The 23,420-nt window shown below is 39.9% G+C and overlaps 1 protein-coding gene across 1 annotated transcript in view; it reads right to left on the reverse strand.

The window, feature by feature from the left end:
- FBN2 (fibrillin 2) overlaps nt 1–23,420 on the reverse strand; it is a 279,939-nt gene that overhangs the window by 248,782 nt on the left and 7,737 nt on the right. The window contains 2 exon segments of the mRNA XM_027775292.1: nt 15,032–15,127; nt 20,800–20,895. Of these exon segments, the coding sequence (XP_027631093.1) occupies nt 15,032–15,127; nt 20,800–20,895 (192 nt within the window).

Below are 23,420 nucleotides of genomic sequence, written 5' to 3' on the forward strand. Positions count from 1 at the left end.
GGAGAATGGAGGAGAAGGGATTGCAGCGTGACCATCCCCCCTGGGGGGTGATTTCTCGCTTTCTGTCTCTATGTCTCTCTCTGTCTGTCTGGCGAGCGCATGCGCCCTATAGAGAAAATCTCTCCCAAAAAAAAAAAAAAATGAACACACCCACCACCCCTTAAGGTTCCTGTCGCTCCTTTGCAATCGCTCCACCCAGTGCATCAATAGCTCTCCAACCATTTACCCACCAGTTTTCATAATACATGAATTCAAATGATCTAGAATTATGTAAAAATGAAATTGTAATGTTTGTACTTGCTTTTACTTGACTTCTTTCACTCAGTGTGAATATTTTGAGGCCCATCCATATGGCACTCCGTATACACAACTATAACAATCTGATGCTTATTTATAAATGAGAAGTATCCTGTCTTACTACTTCCATCCATTCAGCAACTGATGACATCTGTGCTCTTTCCAGCTTGCTGTTACTACAAATACAGTTGCTATGAGCATTTGAATGCACATTTTTAAAAATAGATTAATGTTTTCAGTTAGTTGGGGCAAATAATTAAGAGTGGAATGGCTAAATCACATGATAGGTATACGGTTTCCTTTTTAAGAAAAGGGACAAAGCGTTTTCCAAAGTGGCTGATACATTCTTACCAACCATGTCTACATAAGAGTTCCAGTGCAGGGATCTCATCTGATTTTAGTTAGCATTTCCTAATGACTAGTGAAGTTGGACACATTTTGTTTTGTGCTCCACAGCCATTATTTTATCTTATTTAGTCAAGTACCTGTAAAAATCTTTGCCTAATTTTTTTAAAGAGAGATTCTTGCTAGAGGGCATGTGTACTTGCTGGAGAGACAGAGAGAGACAGAGAAACAGAAAGTGAGGAATCACACCCCCCTGGGGGGTGGCCACACAACAACCCTTTCTTTTCCATTTCCTCCCAGGATCTTGGGCGTGGACGTATGTGCACTTGGTTTTTTGTTTTTTGTTTTTTTTGAGAGATTTTTGCTATAGGGTGCGTGCACTCACCAAAAAGACAGAGAAATACAGAAAGTGAGAAATTACCCCCAGGGGCATGGCCACGCTGCAATACGTTCTCCTCCACTCTCCTCTCGGGATCTTGGGCACACATGCAAACACGCCCGGCATGAATTTAAGCCACCTGGTCCGGGACTTGAACTGTGGTTGACTACATGGGAGCCCAGTGACGTAGCCATTACTCCATCTGTTGGTCCCCACTGGGAGTTTTTGATCAGTAATATTGAATTAGATGCTTTACATTGTGAATTTGATCTTCCTGGAGACAAGAACTGCTGGCATTGCTTTCTTGGTCTTTGGCTGGCCCCTGGAATGTTGCTTTTAAGATTTAGTCACCAGGACAAGTACAGCAGCTATCCTGTGCTAATTTCCCCCCATTATTGAAACAGGACTTTTCTAAGTATTCTAAATAATGCCCCACAAATTAAATAACTTTCCAGTCTGGTGAGAGGCAAAGTCAGTATACGGCAGCCTTGTGTGTGCTCTGAGTGTCCTCTCGGCCTGACGGGCAGCTTTCCTCAAGCCTCATGTGCATATGCAGATCAGAATTTTATGGAAAACTGGGAGACACACACTGTAGATCTCGAATTCTGGAAACACACCTTTCTCCTCTCCAGAATTCTGCCTTGACAACTCCAGCCTTCAGGATTCCTGGAATCTCAGCTCAGGCCCTCAATCTAGGGAGACCGTCCTTCGGCCATTCCTGGGTTCTCTCTCACTGTAGCTCCCTGGAACAATTCTCCTAAACAAAAAACTGAGGAATTCACATTGTTTCTTTTCTCTCAGGGATTATTGTCTTTTGTTGCTTGGTGCCCAATATCTTGAAAACCACTGTGACTTTTCTTTCTTTTCTTTTCTTCAGTTCTTTTCAGGCAAGAGGGTTAATCTGGTTCCTGTTAGTTCATCTTGGCTAGAAATCAAAGTCTCAATTTTGTTTTAAGAATGATGAGTTCTGAATAAATGTTTTAGAAGATCATATGCATCAAGAAATCCTGAGTATGTGAATTCAGAGATATAATATGAACTTTATATACCAAATAGGCCAGGTAACAAAAGAATCTATAAAGAACGAGCAACCCCTTTCGTCCAACTGGCATCCTGTACCTGCTCCCATTTCTCACACTGACCAGCCGACAGCGTCGTTCTAAGAGCAGAACTGTAGTACTTTTGCAGCATGTATTTCCCGTCAAGCTGTGCTGAAGTGTATAGATTCTGAGGTTACAACACCTGTGTTCAAATCCTACTTTCCCCATTTGTTAATTGAGTGAAGTTGAACAAATTGTTTTATGACTTTCTGCCCCAGTTTTCTGATTTGTAAGGTGATGTTACAAGAGTACAAAATTCTGTAACAAATTAAAATAAGCGTAATAGGGGCCAGCAGGTGGCGCAGTGGTTGTGTAGCTGGACCCCCACATGGCCGACTGCGATTCCGAACTGGTGGCCTGCAGATCACGGCCCAAGGGCGTGTGCGTGTGTGCGTGTGTGTGCGTGTGTGCTTGCCCAAGATCCTGAGAGAGGAAAACAGAGAAGGAATCTCCTTGTGGCCATGCCCCCTGGGGAGCGATTTCTCACTTTCCCTCTCACTATGTCTCTCTCCGCACATATGCCCTAAGGCAAAAATCTCCCAAATAATAATAATAATGATGAATAAAATAAAATAAAATAATTCTTTCTAGAAAAAATATATATTTATAAATATATATTCCAAATTTATAAATATATTCTAGATATGTGTGTGTGTGTGTGTGTGTGTGTGTGTGTGTCTATTTTTGGGTTATTATAAAATTTAATTCCTCTAAAGCATTTATCATAGTAAATGTTCAATAAATGTCATTTCTACTACTATTGCATCATTTTCCATTTCCCATGTATCTAGTAATCTAATTTATGCACACAAAGTCATAGTCTCAGTGAATCCGTTATATATACAATGTATCTACTGCCATTCTCTAACTGACAGGCAGTGAGCGCTCCTAAGACGTTTCTCTGCCTTAGGCCTCCCCGTCCATGCTGTCCTCTGTGGGGAACTGTTTCTGGGTGGGGAAGCCATTCATGGTTCTTCTACCTGTGCCACTGAGAGAAGGCAGTCTCCTGACTCCGGCGTTCCAGACTTTGTGTATTCAGGCCTGATTTTCCTGTCTCATCCTCTCTTCCCTCTCACTGTGTACCGCAGCGACATGAGATGAGCACTCCTCTGAACGCTCGAGTCTGTGCTCTCTGGGAATGTTTTCATCTGAGTTCATCTACTCGGAAGCCCCATGTTTATGCAGTCAGATCTGACAGTGTGTCTTCCATGTGACACAACACGGAGCCCAAAGGCAACTTATGATAAAAACTATTGCTGCTTGGGACCAGCAGATGGTGTAGTGGTTACGTCACTGGAATCCCACATGGCTGACCATGGTTTGAGTCCTGGATCTAGTGGTTTCAAAATCACATGAGGTGCATCTGCACACACACCCAAGATCCCAGGAGCAGAATGGAGGAGAAGGAATTGTGGCATGGCCATCCTCTCTGGGGGGTGATTTCTCACTTTCCCGATCACTGTTGTCTGTCTCTCTCTCTCTCTCTAGCAAGCCCACATACCCTGAGACAAAAATCTTTAAAAAGAAGAAAAGAAGCAGTTAGCGTAATGGCTATGTCGCTGGATTCCCACATAGTCAACCGCGGTTCGCGTCCTGGACCTGGTGGCTTAAAACTCATGCCGGGCATGTGTGCGTTCATGTGCCCAAGATCCCAAGAGGAGAATGGAGGAAAAGGGATTGTGGCATGGCCAGTCCCCCTGTGGGGTGATTTCTAGCTTTCTGTCTCTATGTCTCTCTCTGTCTGTCTGGCAAGCGCACGTGCCCTATAGCAAAAACCTCTCCAAAAAAAGGAAAAGAAAGGAAAGAAAAGAAAAACTACTGCTTAAACAGGTGCATAGCCAAGTAAAAAAGGAGCGAGAACACAGCAATGGCGAGAGCTGTTCCCCAGGCGAGGAGTCCATGGCAGGTAAGATAAAAGGACAGCATGCCAGGCCCAGCAGGCAGTGTAATGGTTAAGGCTTTGGACTCCCACATGGTCAATGGCAGTTCAAGTCCTGAACCTGGCAGCTTGAAACTCATGCCAGTTGTGTGCATGCACACTGAAGATCTCAGGAGAATAGAGGAGAAGGGATGCAGTGTGGTCATCCCCCTGGGGACTGAGCTCTCACTTTCCCTCTCACTGTCTCTGTTTCTCTCCATAAGCACACATGCCTTATAGCAAAAGACTCTCTCAAAACAAAACAAAGTATCATCAGTGATAACACTTACTGGGTCCATGGCACTGTATCATTGCATCCTCACAAGAAGAATTAGAGGCTGGTATAAGTGCTACATATTACCTATGTAGAACAGGTATCAGGTAATCCCGTTCTGAAGGTTTTGACTACACCCTGTGTTCCTATCCTACAACAAGCAACAGAGCAGTGTGATAGGCACTCTGCGTATCACATGTTAGTGTTCAACACATTACTGCTTTTAATTTTTCCATGACTCCATGAGGTAATCACAGATCCATCATTCTTTATCTGAAATCCCTAAATAATCTGTAATATTTAAGATTTGTGAAATATTTGTTGCCTATTGCATAACATTCCCCATCATACATATTTTATTTACTTTTATTCTACATAACAATATCATATTATATATATATATTTTTTTGGAGAGGTTTTTTTTGCTATAGGGCGCGTGCACTTGCTAGACAGACAGAGACAGAGAGACAGAAAGTGAGAAATCACCCCCCAGGGGGGATGGCCATGCCACAATCCCTTTTCTTCCATTCTCCTCTTGGGATCTTGGGCACGCACGCACATGTGAGTTTTTAAGCCACCGGGTCTGGGATGCGAACCGCAGTCGACTACATGGGAGTCCAGTGACATAGCCATTATGCTAACTGCTGGTCCCATATATTTAGCCCAGGTTCCACACTAATTTTTTTTAGAGAGATTTTTGCTATATGCTTTTGCTGGAGAGATAGAGAGAGACAGATTTCTCATGGAAAGTGAGAAATCATCCCCAGGGGGATGGCCATGCCACAGTCCCCTCTCTTTGTTCTCCTTTCAGGATTTTAGACACTCATACACATGAGCCTGGCATGAGTTTCAAGCTTCCAGGTCCAGGACTCAAATTACAGTTGACCATGTGGAAGTCCAGCACCTTAACCACCATGCTACTGCTGGTCCCACACACTAGTTAACTTCTAATGTCTTCTCACCTGGTGTTGAAACAGGAAAATAGGAAAATATTTGTAGAGTTAAACACACACACACACACACACACGTGTGTGTGTGTGTGTGTGTTTGTGTGTGTGTATATATACATATATATATATATATGTTTTTTTTTTTTCCATAAGGTGAGTGTGTTCACCAGACACAGAGAGAGGGAAAGTGAAAAATCATCCCCCAGATGATATGGACACACTGCAATCCCTTTTCCTCCTTTCTCTCAGGATCTGGGGTACTCATGTGCATGCACCTGGTGTGATCTCAAACTACTGGGTCCGGGACTCGAACTGCAGTTGGCCATGTGGAGATCCACCATCTTAACCACCACACCACCTGTTGGTCATGAATATTCTTATATCATATTGGAGGTCTCCCTCCCTTTAGATAGATAAGCCAAAAACAGTGAAATTATATATTTTTCTTTTCTTAGCGCTAGATAATGAAAATACTCATTGCTTTAGTTCAAAGGAAGATAAAGCATCAGGGTCTACTGGGCTGTCCAAACATTAGCTCTTACTGCACAGATCAAACCAGCAGAGGTTTAAACCAAGCATTGACAAAAGGGACGTTCTGGCTTCTTCTAGAAAGATCGATGAATGAATAGATTGACTCCCAGACATGAGCCTTCCATTATACCACCAAGCATCTCTCCTCCTCGTCTGGCACTGCACCTCCCTTTCCATCTTCCTTTGTTTTCTTCTTTCCTTCTTTTTCTTCCCTTTCCCATGTCTGCTTTCTCTTCTTTCATTTTCTTTCCCTTCTGTTCTTAATGGCATTCAAGATAAGGATGTCGTCTGAGCTGGTGCCAAACGGTTAAGTTCCCACAGATCTTTTGCTATTTCTCTGATGCCCATTTAAGGCTAAGTTTAGCTTACAGAGTGTAAGGTTGTAAAATATTCTTCCTAATGGCCTCACAAGTGCAGAAACGTGGATCTGTGCACTTGTGGGTGTGTGTAGGTTTGACAGCTGTGATTGCTAACTTTCTCTCTGTGTTCCTTATAATTTACATTCTCCTACATCTTCAGTATGAAAAATGAAGGGAGACATTTTATTTCTATATAAAAAAAAATCAACTTAGTGATGCGGGTAACTCATAATTAACTGTAGAGTTTAAACAACGTTAGAATCAGATTCAGTCACGATAAATCTTATAATAGCAATATAGAAATTAGTCTGACACCATCTTTTCCCACCATAATGAGCTGTTTTTTTCATTCGGCATTCTTTTAACTGACAGGAAGACTTTTCTAAGTCACCTTTAATTAGGAAGTTTTTCTAAGCTCCTCTGTAAACCAGTTCCTACTCTTACTATGGTAATTTCTGTGTCATATTGCATCCTCTTTGTCTAAAGTGTCTGACTAATTCTGACCTTTCAATAGATAATTTACTTCTCACTAACAGGGAGTTTATATTGTTTTTCTTTATAATTTCAAGTTCCAAGGACTTAGCCTAATATCTAATAAGCACTTAGCAAATACTGAATGAATAAGCATAAAGTACTTATAAATAACTTTATTTTAATTACCTTCCTGTATATACTAATTTGTGGCTAAAAAGGTAAAAAAAAAAAAAAAGAAAAGTAAAGTAAAATACACAAAGAACTAGAACAGTCATAAAAAGCCTTTCTAGAAGAAAATAAACAGAACATACCATAAGCTCTAATTTTTTTTTTTAAAGAGAGGTTTTTGCTATAGGGTGCATGTGCTCTCCAGAGAGACAGAGAGAGACAGAGAGACAGAAAGCAAGAAATCACCCCCCAGGGGGGATGGCAATGCCACAGTTCCTTCTCCTCCATTCTCCTCTCGGGATCTTGGGCATGCACGCACACGCCCCCAGGGTGAGTTTAAGCCACCGAGTCCAGGACTCAAGCTGCAGTCGACTACATGGGAGTCCAGCAACATAGCCATTACATTAACTGCTGGTCCCATAAGCTCTAAATTTTCACATTCCCAAGGACTCAGCAATTATATTTCTAAGATATAGTCTAAGAAGATAACCAAAGATACAGATTTACCTACAAAGATTTTTATCACACATAGATAAAATATGAACAAAAACTCAAAACAAAAAGAACACCTGACAATGACTCCAAATATCAAAGAGCAGGAAATACCATTATGACAAGAAGCTATAAAACATAGTAATTAAGTTTAAAGTTTTGAATCAAATTGCTGGATAGCCCACTCTTCTTTTTTTTTTTTTTTTTTTTTTTTTGAGAGATTTTCACTGTAGGGCGCGTGCGCTCGCCAGACAGAGAGAGACATAGAGACAGAAAGCGAGAAATCACCCCCCAGGGGGGATGGTCACGCCGCAATCCCTTCTCCTCCATTCTCCTCTCGGGATCTTGGGCACGCACGCACACGCGCCCGGCGTGAGTTTTAAGCCACCGGGTCCGGGACACGAACCGCGGTCGACTACGTGGGAATCCAGCGACATAGCCATTACGCTAACTGCTGGTTCCCAGCCCACTCTTCTTTTAATAACATCGGTGCTACCACAAGTTTGACCTGGGCAACGCTTCCTTGATCTGTGAGATTGGGAAAATAACTTCATAAGTATTATAAGTTTGTTGTAAAGGGAACAAATTCCTAACCTTGATTGTTACAATATGTGGTACACCCATTACATCCTGTAACACACTTAATAACACAGTAAAGGAGAGGCAAAATATGTGACCATTTCATGTTACAGGACAGATTCCAGTAAGAACCGAAAGATCCCACTCTATGGAAAGACTATGGGAGACAGGGAAAACCACTCTACGGATAGTCACCAAAATGAACAGTAATTCATTCTCAGTGAAGGAAATTCAAATAAGTGCACTTTCTCCTATTTTTGAAATTACATTATAATAAACATGTATTACTTTTAAATAACAAAATTACAGTGGACAGGATTTTTTTGTTTGTTTTAATTCCTAAAATATACTGCCTATACCTATTTTGCAAGTATTAAATCCACCATGCACAGAATTTGGCATAACACCAGCTCCTGTTCTTCTCCATACTTCCCTGTATTCCTGATCAGACTATTGGGTCGTCAGAAATGTCATGACGTATTTTTGCATAGAAAAACAGAAAAATACGTCATGACGTTTCTGACGACCAAATATTAATATGCTATACTGCTTGAATGTTCGCAGTCTGTACAAACCCACTAGCATATTTTATAACTCTCAAATTCATGGAATTAATATTGATGAACACATGTGTAAGTTATGTCTGTACAACCTTAGGTCTGGCCTACATAATTCCCAGAAATGAGGAAAATCTTAATTTGTCCATCTCAACCCCTTTGTCAAAGAGGATCTGGTTAAGGTCTACAAAGGCTCAATGGCTGTCACAGTTATTTTGCTTCCCCAAATGTGGGTGGGTGTGCAAAAATGTATAGAATAATTCAAGAGTTTATCATTAGACTTCAAGTGCCCTCAGGGTGGCAGAGGGTGGCTGCCTGACTCCTTTCAGAGAAGTTACCACCATCATGTTTCCCAGTGAATTAGACAGTAAGGGTTGTGCTACAAGCTTGTTAAATGCCTGTAATAATGCAGGGCTCCAATAACCAGGACTCTGACAAGGAGACACTGTTCCTGATGGGTGAGTGTGCCCTGACCAGAGAGAGGGATTCTAGCAGACACTGAGTGACTCAGCATGCTCCGACTTCATGCATCAGGTTCTACAGTGGCATGATTTTCTGAACCTGCCCTAAAGAGAAATCAGGCCATTTTTCATTTTCCATACAGTCTTGAGAATTTGCATTTTGTGAATTGTAACATTAGCAACTTGAATTCACCATTTTCTCTGTAGCTGCAAATTAACAAAAGGAATTGTTCTTGAAAATGTCAGTAAATTAAAAAGTAATTTGCTTAGTCCTCCATTTCAAAAGGACTTTTTACCTTAAGAAGTCCATATTAAAGGAAATGTCTCAAAGCATCAGCATATTTGAAATTTTAAAGTACACTCTTTTTTGTTTAAAAAGATGTCATGTTCACATGGTAAAACTATCTGTAGTAGTAATTTATGTGTAACTTAAAAGGGTCTAGAATCTATTTCTAATAGCATCAAGAAAAATTCAATTACAAAGTAAGATTTTGACAATCATTTAAATCAAAATTGATTATCTCTGTAATCAAGTAATCCTTTATCTAGAAATGATTTAGGCAAATTCATTTCTCACCTGCCCACCTCCTTCAGGTTTCTATTGATAAATAAAATGATACATTTTAGGTGTTGGGGGAAAAAAACACACCACCAAGTCTTGATATACAATATGGATTCTATATTTATTCTCAGGTATATATTAAGTGCAATAACTATTATTTTTTAATGCTGTCTGGAGAGAGAATAAAGAATTGAGTATCTTTATATGCCTTGTACAGAGCTAAGCTATCTGCATTTCACAATCAGCATGCGGCCACAGAAATCTTTTTCTGATGTTAAGTAGAAAAGGTCATTGTACTTATCAGCCAGAGTGAGAAGAGAACTCCAAGAAGTTCAGCTTACCCAGCTCCGAGACTGGAGTTAAACGCCGTAGTCATGCCAGTCATTAGTTACCATGCAGTCTGTGTCTCCAGGCCGGAAACCAGTCTGCCAGAAGCCCAGATAACTGCAAAAGCAGCTCTGCTTTATCACATAACCGATCCCAAGAGACCAATTTAAAGGAAAATTCTATGTGCTCTATATGAAGGAGAAAAAAAATAACCCTAATTTCACAAAGGTCTGGGTTTTTTAGATAACAAAGGATACATATTTTAAAATTCAGCCATTTAAAAAAATAGAATATGAACTTTAAAGAGTAACAGGCACATGAACCTGTTGACTAACTTCGACACCAATGCATCATTCCTTTCATATCTAGGTAGATATAATTTTCTTGACAGATATTATGAACTCCATTTTTAGTAGAATTAGCTATTATATATTTGTAAAACTCAGTTGAAAATATCACTTCACAAAATTTGAAGTTCATGGCTGCTATCTAAGAATGGAAAACTTCCAGAAAAGAAGTTTTAGAATCTTCAACTGAAGGGTTGTAATTAAAAAAAAAAACTTTTAGGAAACAAAGTCACATTTTGTAGTATATCCTTAAGCTCAACTCATTAATGCATTAGTTTTGTAAATTCTTTTGAGAACATGCTACTGTACATGTGAAAAATATGTAAGTCTTTATTGGATTTCCATAAATTAAATAAAGACTAGCAGACCTAATGAATGAATAACTGTTGAAGAATAATGATGTAATGCCTGGAAGACTCTGCATTGAAACTAACCAATTCCTTTGCCAACTAAGAACTGAACTTGAAATCTGCTTCAGGATGAAAAGAGCTCCAAAGTTTACACGACTTTCAGAAAAATGAATATCATCTCCACCAATGATGCCTATGTTTGAAATTTTACATTTAACTACTCTCCATTTTAAGGTATTTAAATAAACTTAACATCATCTAGGAAATTTGTGTTATTCCTTTCTGAACAACTTATCTTTCTATACTAACATTTCATAATTAATTTCCCTTCCCAAAATAAAAGCATCTGTTAAAGACATTTAAATTTATCCTAAGTGGAACTATAAAGTCTGTCATTTATGGAATGTACTTCAGTCCCAAGAAATACCAATTCAGTCAGGACTAAAATAAATATCTTGATGTGTATATACATACAAGTGTATAAGGCTGCAAATATCTTACTTTTCAAACTTCACCCTATAATTCTAAATTCTCAGATTCTTCTCAGGGTTTAACCTGAATATCAGGATGAAATTTTTGTCAGAGTACTGAGTATAATTTTTAAAGTATAAAGTTCTTTTGCAATTCAAAACTTCTATATACATATAAAGCAGCACAACTACTTATCTGTATTATTTAATTGACATAACTTCATATACTCTCCTTTTACAATAAAGAAAAGGTTATATACCATTTTAGATGCTACTGACAAGCCCTTAGAAAATAGAGGATGTACGTAAAAATGAATGATTACATAATATTACATTTAGTTTAAGCTTGTTTTTACTCTTATGTTCAGTACTATTTATTGATCACACTTCACCAAGTTTAATTTCTTTCATACGCCATGGCAAGCAACCATGTGACATCAGGACAATATTTTAGGTCACTTAGCGTATATATACTGGTGATTTTGTGCAGTCTATAGGTCAAGAGTTTAGAGACCAGCAAATGGCATAATGGTTACCTTGCTGGACTCCCACATAGTTGACTGTGGTTCAAGTCTCAGACCCAGCTGCTTAAATTCATGCCAGGCACATGTGTGTGTGTGCCCAAAATCCCAAGAGGAGAATGGAGGAGAAGAAATTGTGGCATGGCCATCCTCCCTGGGAGGTGACTACTCGCTTTCTGTCTTTGGTGAGCACACGTGCTCTATAGCAAAAGTCTCTCTTAAAAAAAAAAAAAAAAGAGTTTGAAAGAAGACACCTTCATGGCTCCTGAGACGTAATGATTTCAGGGAAAAAAGAGAAATGAAGATTTTTCTACTGAAAATTCAGCCTCCAGCCCACAAACTCAAGTGGACAGGCAAGGGGCAGGCCAGAATAAGACACCTTCATGGCTACTGAGAAGTAGTGATTTCAGGGAAAAAAGAGAAATGAAGATTTTTCTACTGAAAATTCAGCCTCCAGCCCACAAACTCAAGTGGGCTCAAAACTGAACAGCAAAGAGATTCCACGTCACCTCTTTCTGCACGCTCCTGAACGCTCAGATTGAGCTTCAAGTTTAGGAAGAAACACACCATCTATCAGGTGACTAGAAATCACCACAAGGCCACAAGAAATATGGGAAAGCAGGAAAATACCTCTCATCCATGGGAAAAAAAATAGCTCCTTTTCAGTTCAATGGAAATCGTAGAAAAGTCTGATAAAGAATTTAGAATATTCATAATGGCAAAGCTAACTGAGATGGAAGAGAAGAGAGACAATGAACTGCAGAAGAGAAAGGAGAAAGGAGATGACAAGTTCTGGGAGGTGAGGAAATTCTTGCAAGATCTAAAAGAGGAATTACACACTTTAAAAAAGAATCAAATGGACCCGTTAGAGATGAAGGCTATAATAGAAGAAGTCAAAATCTCCCTTGAAAGTATTAAAAGCAGACTAGATCATACAGAAAATAGAATCTCAGATATAGAAGAGAAGATTGCTGGCCTAGAAAAATCCACCACGAAGACTGAGAAAAGTGTCCAAAAAAAATGAGAATAATATACAAGAAATACTAGATACCATCAAATGTCCAAACATCTAGATAATTGGTTTCCCTGAAGGCAAAGAGACTCATAAGCATTGATAACCTATTCCATGAAATCCTGCAACAAAACTTTCCAAACCTAGAGAGGCACTTAAAGATCCAGTCTCAAGAAATACAGAGGACCCCTAATAGAATCAATCCAAGAAGATCTTCTCCAAGACACATTATAGCCAGATTGACTGGGAAGAAAAGACAAGAACATTCTCAGATAAACAAAACCTGAAAGAATTTACCAGCACCAGACCAGATCTCCAAGAAGTTCTCAAGGGAGTGCTATATCAGGAAAATTAAATACAGACACATAGAAATAAGAATTCAAAAACTAAGAAAGTGGTCAACTTAATCATAGGGACAAGTGTGGAGTTGAATATTATATCCCAGAATTCAATTAGGAAGATCGAACCACAACAGAAGAAAGATTAAGTACATGAGACTGAATTGGTGAAATAGCATTTTATGACTTTGAACTAAAATATTGCTGATTTTCTTCTAGACTTTGTTGTCCAGTTTTAAAGATTTTTGTCCTGTTTTTAGCTGTTGATAGGTTCATATACCTACTATTTGAACAGAATCCTATCTTGTTTCCTGGCTTTAAGTTTTAAGCAAATTTCCTTGGCATTTCTTTGATTTATTAAAGTTAAAACTGCTTTTCTTGAAATTACCAGCTGAACTTGCTATTGAAATTAGATTATTTAAGAAATTATGTGATCAATAAAATGTGGGGGCGAAAGGAATGGAAAACAACTGTAGACACCAGAGATAGTGTGAGAACAGGGTGGGAAAGGGCAAAGGGTTGGAAATAGGGGTAAATATCTATATATCTACATATAGATATATATGAAACTAGAAATGGATGTTATCGTTATTGATGATAACATGCATGATTAAGCCACTATGCAGCATATTCTGAATAGGAAATCACATTTCGTATACTGTGACAGTGCTTAGGGAATGAAGGTAAATCAATTAATTTAAAAAAATGTTTCAGGGGGAAAATAACCACAAACACTGTTTTACTTGAAATAAAAAAAATCCATTAAAAATACCTATTTGATGACTGCACTAAGATATATAGCCCCAGCTAGGTGCTACTTTATAGTATGCTCATTCTACTCACTGAGGTTTATGCCTGAAGTCAGACTTGTGTTCATGGATATGTATATATCAGCTGTGCTTGCTATTGAAAATATTTAGATTAATTAAGATCTTTAGTGAATCAGTTAAATGTGTGTGTGGGGGTGGGGAGGCATAGAAAGCAACCATGGATACCAGAGACAGTGTGAGAGGAGGGTGGGAGATGGCCGAGGGTGAGAGATAGGGAATCAAGGATGAGAAAAAAGCAAAATATACAGGAAACAAAAAATGGAAAGTTATTTGTTGACAATAACACGTATGTTGATGTGCTTGATTGAGCCAATATAGTGTATTCTGGATGGAAAAATCTCATTTTGTATGCTATAATGATGTGCAGTAAATGAATGTAAAGAAATAAATTTAAATAAAAAAAAAGCTTAACTGATATTCAAATCATGGTAAAGTGATTTCACATTGGTTTCACTGACCATACAAATGGACAAAGTGAGCAGTGCTGAATGCCTACCCAGCATGCACTCCTTTGCCTCCTGTCTCTTGACCAATGGAAACTCTCCTGGGTTCAGATACCCAAATATTCTGTCCTTGTGGCTTTGGGGAAGCTTCCACATCACATTGTTCAAAGGACAAGATCCAGTAAGTCTATACCAAACATATTAACACCACTCACCTTACCATACACTTAAAAGAACAAACAAAACAAAACAAGAAACTCAAGCTTATGATAATAAACATGAAATATCTCCAGAAACTGTTACTGGCCCAAGGCTAGAGAGGTGGTTCTCTCTCTCTAGATGTGAACAAGGAAGCCTGTTGGTGTGAAGACTGCTACCAGCCCTCTTAAACTCCAAAATTTAGGGCAAAAATTAAAACACAAAGACGGGCAGGGTCAAGAGAGAAAATGGAACAGAGTGAAAGCCTTGATCATATCATACCTGAAGCCCATTAGCTCTGAAATGTTCTTTTATAGAATGTAATACAGTATATTTCCTTACTGCTTACACTAACAAATATCAGATTTTTTTTTTTTTTTGGCGTTTTGCATTTTGCAGTAAAGGACATCTTGATCTTTTTTAAAAATGAGATAAAACATTGATTCCCAACTTGGTTTGAGTACATTATTAGAACTCGACATCAGTCAACCATTAAGAATCACCCTCACTCTAGAACCTCTGCACCAGAGTGGGCATCCCAAATTGAGGTCTCTCTGGTGAAAAAAAACTGAGTGGTTTCTGCTACTATGAGTTATCCCTAGAAATCTTACCATTAAAGTTGGCAATCAAAGAAGAGTAAGATATTATTTCATTAGAAGAATTTTCATTGAATAATAAAAACAATACATTTTTATGAGCAAATAAGACTTCTTCCAAGTGAGGTTCTTATTTCTCCTTTCTCTTCTTACCTCTTTCACACTGTGGACCAGTGAATCCATAAACGCATGCACAGCGGTTGGGTCCAATACAACGTCCGCCATTCTGACATCCGTTTTCACAGACAGCTGCACACAAAACAGCAAGAAGCTCGTTACAAAGCAAATCTCCAAATATTATAGTATAATCACCTAGTTGTGGGGAGATGCTGCTGGTAAGGCTGTTTCACTAGTTTACATCTCCAAAACACAAGGTCTAGCTTGCACTGTGCATTTAAATAAATATATTTAGGTGTATATTGAGACAAAGACCTACCCAATTCATGTAAATTACATTGTTGGATAAACACCTGATAAAAGGTTTTTGTCTGTTTGTTTGTTTTTAAGGCTTTTACCACAGTCCTGTGGTAAAAGTGCTCTCTGGAGAGACAGTAAGAGGAAAAATGAGCAATCATCCCCAGGGGGAACGGCCACACTGCAATCCCTTCTCCTCCATTCTCTTCCTGGAATTCTGGGCACGCACACACATGCACCCAGTGTGATTTTCAAGTTGCCAGGTCCAGGACTCGAACCATGGTGTACAATGTGGGAGTCCAATACCTTAACCATTATGCCATCTGCTGGCCCTGTTTGTTTTATAATCAGAATCACAATGATTGGCTGGTTCTGGTGCTCATACAGTTGGAATGTAACTAGTCAGTCTTCTATTTCCATTCTCTTAACCCAGTGGGCTAGCTTTGCATAGACTAATGAGGTGAATAAAATATGGCAAAGTGAAGGAGAAAAGAGGCAACCTCTGAGAACCAAGAAGAGGAAGAAATAAAGAAAAATATGGCAATAAAGAGAGAATGCAAAAATCAGAGAAGATTAAAAGGGAATAAATCGAGAAAAGGCAAAAGTATCATGAAAAATGGAAAAAAAGCCATCAACTTAAGTGCTTAGTACTTGATAAAGAGAAATGAGAGGAAAGTTCAATTTCTTTATTTCAGGGCATCAAAATGCACTTGTATTAATGACTTGCAAACTAACACACATACACACACACACACATATATATATATGTATATATACATATATATATTCATTTTACCTAATAATTACAGAATTTTCAGTAGTTTAAAAAATTGGTATTTATAAAATACCAAAAAAATCTAACGTAATGTGTAGACTATGGAGAAAAAAGGGAGAAAACCTACTGTGTCAACACAGTAAGTTCTTTCATGCAAAATTAACCCGCAGTACTTTTTTTCAAGTAGTGACAAACACACACTCTCTTTTGCTCCTTTGCACTTGTGACCTGGGAGACCAGGATTTTGGGCTCAGTAACCCCAGAGGGAACTAGAGAGCTAGAATTGAACTGGAGTCCTGTCTTTCCACCATAGCACCCTACAGTGTGGCTCAGCTAAATAGCCCAGCCCCACAAGAGTGAAAAATCTCCTAAAAGGTCACTCTTCAGAATCTTCAAAAAATAAGTATCCCCACTGTGCATACTGAGTATAGCTGAAAGGAAGAATCCTGTCTTCAAGAGAAAAAAAAAAAAAATGGACAACTAAGCTTGTCTCCCAACCCACCCACCCAGTTGAACAGAAACCCTCTGTCTTCCCAGATAAAGAAGAGGATTATATTCTATGACTCGTGCCCCAAAAATACAGCTAAATGACACCAGTTCAAATTAAAAGGAAGTGAGGGGGCAAAATACATTTACATGCACTTTAAGTGAGGTACCTTTCAAAACTGGGAAGCTCAGTAAGTACACGGATATCTTAAAATGCAATCCCATTGCTACTTTCTTATCAGAAATTTTGAACCTGGCATCACCTACAATGCCTGAGTGACTTCTGTTCTTTTGATGACAGGAAGACTGAAATGCGTGGGAACCAGATATCTTCATCCTAAGCCATCGCTGTGCCAAGGGCCTTAAACATACTTGTATGCAGTTACGCTTTGATCAAAGATATGATTCTGCGTGTCTCTGCACAAGAACATCTCCCTAAGAGCAGCATCTTCCTCCTTCTTCAGCTGCCCCAAGCTGAGTTTTTCAAGGTACATCCAACTTGTCATCAGCACCTTGAAATATGGGGTTAAGGGCAGTAAATTAGATGGGCAAATATAAAGAATAGGGGAAAAGGAGTAAAAGCTATGAGAAATATGAGAAAGATGGGATAAACAGGAACATGGAAGAAAAGAAAATGCCATTGGAGAACTCTAAGTAGCGAAGATATCAGTTGTTAAAAAGTTAGAGAGGTGCTCCTCCACTCATGATGGCGTAGTGTCCCAGTAAATCCATCCATTCTAAGTTAAAAATACTGTAAGTCGAAAATGCCTTTAACATCCCAACTTAGGAAACATCATAGCCTAGCCTCCCTTAAATGAGCTCAGAACACTTACATTAGCCTATGGTTGGGCACAATCATCTCCAGACCAAGCCTATCTTACAATAAAGTTATTATAAAGAATTTTTAATCCAAAGTTAAAATCCAAGGTATACTTTTGCAGCATGGGTAAAGTAAAAAAGTGTTAATTTGAACCATTGTAAATCAGGGATCATTTGTACTGCGAAAGAGTAACTCTATGTAATTAATTAAAATGTGAAGAGCATTCTTGAAATGTTACCAGCTGTGAGAAATTTTAACGAAAGCCATCTTCCCAAGAGTGTTCCATCATCACCATCCTAGTCTTTAAAAAAGACATGTATGGGGGGAACCAGCAGTTGGCATAATGGCTATGTCGCTGGACTCCCACGTGGTCGACTGCGGTTCGCGTCCTGGACCTGGTGGCTTAAAACTTATACCAGGTGCATGTGCGTGCATGCCCAAGATCCCGAGAGGAGAATGGAGGAGAAGGGATTGCGGCGTGGCCATCCCCCCTGGGGGGGTGATTTCTCTCTTTCTGTCTCTGTCTCTCTCTCTGTCTGTTGGGCGAGGACACACGCCCTATAGCAAAAACCTCTCAAAAAAAAAAAAAGACACGTTAGGGGAAAGCAGTCCACTCCTGTGATTGTCAGAATCCTGAGTTTTCCAAAACAGCTTCCAAATCCCAGATAGAAGAGGGCTGGCTAAACCTTGGGCTCCTTGAAAGAGCTAGTCTGTTACAGGTTAAACCAAACCTAACCTGTCCAGGTGAAACTAACAATGCCAATGTTTAATACTGGTTGCCTGAGAAGCAGAACACTGGTCACATACTGCAGAAACTTGGATAGTTGAAGAACACTATCATTTACCAGATATTTAATGAGCACCTACTTTGTGTGAGGTAATATAATAGGTACACATTTTTATCACACAGGCTCCTATACACCTCAGGAGAGGTACAGATACCCAGCATAAGCCAACTTTGAAATTCTAGTAATTACTTCTACATGAGCATATTGGATTAAAAAAATAGCATTTAAAGCCAGGTTAACATATTAAAAAGAGGAAAGCAACCAAAACCTATTGCTATGACCTAGCACAACACAAATCTTTACTACTGATGCTTCCCCCACCCCCCAAGAAAACACACTCTCCCATTTTCCTCCTGTCCTGTGGTTCGCTCTTTCTTTCTTACTCTTCTTTGCTGGCTTCTCCTCCCAACCCCCAACCCCCCCCCCAAAAAAAAGTGACAGGGTGAATCTGGACTCTGGTTTTGGCTCTCTTCTCTTGTTTATCTGTCGCAATTTCCTAATAGTTTTCGTCTAGGCACATGATTAAAATATGACTAAAATAGAAAAATTCAATCTATAGTCTCCCAAGTACATATTTCCACTTCTGACCTTTCTTCTAAGATCTGAGTTCACAGACATTTCCACTTGGAAGTCTAACTGACTTCTCAAACTAACAAATCTAAAACGGAACTCTCATCCTAGACCCCTCTACTCCCTGCCTAACCCACTTCCATTCAGAATCTCCCACAACTGGAAATGATATCGCTGTATGATCCAACAATTTCACTTCTTAGTATACACCCAAAAGAACTGAAAGCAGGGACTCAAACAGATCTTTACTGCTGTTTATAGGTAGGTGCATTACTCCCAATACTGAAGAGGTGGAAGTAACTGAAATGTCCATTGACAGATGAATGGATAAACAAAATGTGGTATGCCCATACACACAATAGAGTATTACGCAACCTTCATAAAGGAGATTCTGAAGGGCTACTCATTCATACTTAAAAAAATACATGAATTCTCCCACAAGTTGGGGAAAACACCAGCCTGAAGTATTTGCCCATGGTATGACACAATCCAGGAGCTACAATGCTTATATCCTGACTAAAAGATCATTTCTTTCTAGTTCAGGATATTCTCAGTGATGATAAGAACTTTGCTGGACTAAATTTCCCTCTTTCTAAAGAAATTGGAGTTTAGTAAGTCATTTTGTAGCCCTGTATTGCAGTATTAATATCCTTTGCTCAAGCAAAGGATAATTTATGAAATTGGCTCTCCAGAGGTAAATTTTGAGATATTCTTAAAATTCATATATGGTAGACCAGCAGACGGCATAATGGTTATATTGCTGGACTCTCATATAGTCAACCGCAGATCAAGTCCCAGATCTGGCAGCTTAAAACTCACGCAGGCACGTGTGTGTGCTCACCCAAGATCCCAAGAGAAGAATGGAGGAGGGATTGCAGCATGGCCATCCCCCCTGGGAGGGGGGTGATTTCTCACCTTCTGTCTCTTTGTCTCTCTCTCTGTCTCTCCAGCAAGCACACACACCCTTTAGCAAAACAAAACAAAACAAACAAAACAAACCTCTCTCTAAAAAATTGGAAAATTTATATATGATGGGGAAGGGGAAGGTGAATAGAAAAAAGAGAGGGAAAAATCACAGCAAACTGCAGCACTTTTTTTCAGGAAAGTATATATGTTTTATGGTGCTAAATAAAACAAAAAGTAAAACAAAAATGAAAAACAAGTAGAGCCCACTCAAAAGCCCAGTGTCCTCAATGCACTGTATTGTATTAAATGTCTTAACACTCCATTTCCAAAGCTTCAGACAGGTGTTATAAAAACAAACAAACAAACAAACCGAGGGACCAGTAGTTAGCGTAATGGCTATGTCGCTGAACTCCCATGTAGTCTACCACAATTCGAGTCCCGGACCCGGTGGCTTAAAACTCACACCGAACGCATGCGTGTGAAGGCCTAACATCGAGAATGGAGGAGAAGGGATTGCGGCATGGCCATCCTCCCTGGGGGGTAATTTCTCACTTTCTATCTCTCTGTCACTCTCTGATTGTCTGGTGAGCGCAAGCGCCCTATAGCAAAAATCTCTCCAAAAAAAAAAAAAAGGAAACAAAACAAAACATAAAATCACAAGTGTTGGTGAACAGTTGGTGAACATACAGATAATTTTTTTTTTTGGAGAGGTTTTTGCTATAGGGTGCATGTGCTCACCAGAAAGACAGAGAGACAGAGAGATAGAAAGCGAGAAATCACCCCTCAGGAGGATGGCCACACCACAATCCCTTCTCCTCTATTCTCCTCTCGGGATCTTAGGCACGCATGCACATGCGCCGGTGTGAGTTTTAAGCCACCGGGTCTGGGACTCAAACTGTGGTAGACTACGTGGGAGTTCAGCGACATAGCCATTACGCTAACTGCTGGTCCCCATGTAGATAAATTAGAACATGCATGGGAATGTAAAACAGTGTAGCTGCTGTGAAAAAACAGGATGACAACCCCTCACAAAATTAAAAATGGAATGTTCCTATTTTCAAAGGATCGTAGGCTTTAGATGACCTTAAATTATGACTTAATATATAATATCTACCAAATCCAATTATTTCTAACAAGTCACATCTAATCTAGTGCTCCTTACGTTGTCCACAGTAAGTCCCAATAAATCCTTTCTGGCACTGGCAATGGTCGTCGGCACAGGTCCCGCCATTCATGCATCTCACGCTGCATTGCTGAACTACAAAGGACACAAAAAACAACAATGTCAGTAGTAAGAACTGTAGTATATGTGAGCATGATAAAACTCTCAGCTCAATATCCAACTCAAGGACAGACATTCTACAGAAGTGCATGACCCGAGCATCTCTATCACTCGTAAGTACACACACGGCATATTGTCATAACAAGTTATACAGTTGTTATTCAAAATACATTTCACTTTCTGTGTTCATGGAAATAAATACAAAATGGCTGGCAGCAGAACTTCCAGCATGCAAGAGGCCCTCTGGCCTCTGCAGCCCACAACAGGAGCTCTGAGGAGTGCAGCATGATGGACTCAGCGTCATGCCCACAGAGCTCTGACTCCAGCAGGGAGACAAAATACAACGAAACAAGTACCACAGAGTAGCTATGAATTGTGATGAACCGCCTGACGGAAGGTGTGAAGGAGAACAATCCAGAGCCAATGAGTATCTTAGGTACAGGAACCAGACAAGGCCACTCGGATGCCATGTTTTTGTGAGCTCTGAAGGACGAGAATGAGCTAACATGGGGAGGTACCAGGAAGGGACTTCAGAGGGAGAACAGGCAAATTAAAAAGATTTCAGGGTGGTTAAGGGTCATCTCTAAGAATTAAATTGAAATACTCTCATGGTAACAGGACATATATAGGGAAGAGATCTTGGAGGGCCAGGTAGAGGCCAGCAAGATAACCCAGTCTCCTCAGCCACAGAAGGACTGACCTTAAATCCTAGGTGCAAAGGAAGTTACTGAATTTTGTTTTCTTTTGTTTTGTTTTGTTCTAGGGTACCTGTGCTTGCCTGAGAGGAAAAAGGAAAGTGAGAAATCACTCTTCAGGGGATGGCAAGGCTGTAGTCCCTTCTCTTTAATTATTCTTAGGATTTTGGATCCACAAGTACACACACCCAGCATTTTTTTCTCTCTCCCTCTCTTTCTTTCTTCCTTTCTTTCTTTCTTTCTTTCTTTCTTTCTTTCTTTCTTTCTTTCTTTCTTTCTTTCTTTCTTCTTTCTCTTTCTTTCTTTCTTTCTTTCTTTCTTTCTTTCTTTCTTTCTTTCTTTCTTTCTTTCTTTCATCTTTCTTTTTCTTTCTCTCTCTCTCTCTCTTTCTCTCTTTCTGTTTTAGAGAGAGTTTTGCTATAGGGAATGTGCAGTTGCCAAAGACACGGAGACAGAGAGAGGGACAGTAAGAAATCACCTCCCCCTGGGGAGATGGCCACACCACAGTTCCTTCTTCTCCATTCTCCTCTTGGAATTTTTGGCACGCATGTACTCTTAGCTGATGTGAGTTTCAAGCAACTGGATCAAGGGTTGGAACTGATCACAGCCACGTGGGAGTCCAGCACCTTAACCACTACACCACTTGCTGGCCCTGCCAGTGTGTTTTTCAAGAAAGCAGGTCTGAGACTGAAATCCTGCTATGTCAACCACCATGCCACCTGGCTTGCCCAAAAGAACTTAAGACAGTCAAGTGATATGACTTATATTTTTAAAAGATTATTCTACCTGCTCTGCAGAGAATATTGGATTTGAAGAGTTCAACAGATGAGAGTGCAGGTGAGAGATGAGGATAGCGTCAACATATAACCACAGTGGAGGTGGTATGAAATACATGGATTTGAGCTATTTTACACTAGAGCCTACAGGCCTTGTTGAAAGAGTTGGTGTCGACAAAGAGAAGAAGCAGTTGCTAGAGCACAGGGTGGATGGAAGTGCCATTTGCTGAGGCAGGAGAAACTGTGGAATAAATACGCTGAGGCCAGCAGTGAATGGAGAGTTTTGTTTTAGACATGCTACTGAGTTTCGGATGCCTCCTATCCACTCAAGTGGAGACATCAAACAGGAAGCAAAATGTGTGAGTGGAGCTCAAAGAAGGGATCTACTCTGGAGTTTATTAAGAGTTATTAATATGTTGGCAGTAGCTGAAGATAAGTCTGTGTATATACACGTATATATATACACACACATATATATACACATATGAGTTCACTCAGGGAGGACAGAACTCTTTTTTTTTTTTTTTTTGTGGAGAGGTTTTCGCTATAGGGGACGCATGCCCTCGCCAGACAGACAGAGAGAGACATAGAGACAGAAAGCGAGAAATCATCCCCCAGGGGGGATGGTCATGCCGTAATCCCTTCTCCTCCATTCTTCTCTTGGGATCTTGGGCACGCACGCACATGCGCCCGGCGTGAGTTTTAAGCCACCGGGTCCGGGACGCGAATTGCGGTCGACTATGTGGGAGTCCAGCGACAAAGCCATTACGTTAACTGCTGGCTCCCAGGGAGGACAGAACTCTTGAGAATCCAAACTTTGAATGAAAGGCTGATGAAGACAGAAAAGAGACTGGAAATTGAAGAAAAGGAGGCCCGCTGAGGTGGTGCGGCAGTAGGTCAGTGCTCTGCAGTGCTGGAAGTCATCTGGAAGGTTGGAGGTTTGGTCCTCTGTGTACACTGGGCTCACGCATGCCCATGATTGGGGTTGGCTGAGAGGCTGCGGGTGTGGATGGTGGTATGAGACCCTGCT

Source organism: Tupaia chinensis, unplaced genomic scaffold (genome assembly GCF_000334495.1).
Source record: "Tupaia chinensis unplaced genomic scaffold, TupChi_1.0 Scaffold000541_1, whole genome shotgun sequence".
NCBI classification, from domain to species: Eukaryota; Metazoa; Chordata; class Mammalia; order Scandentia; family Tupaiidae; genus Tupaia; species Tupaia belangeri.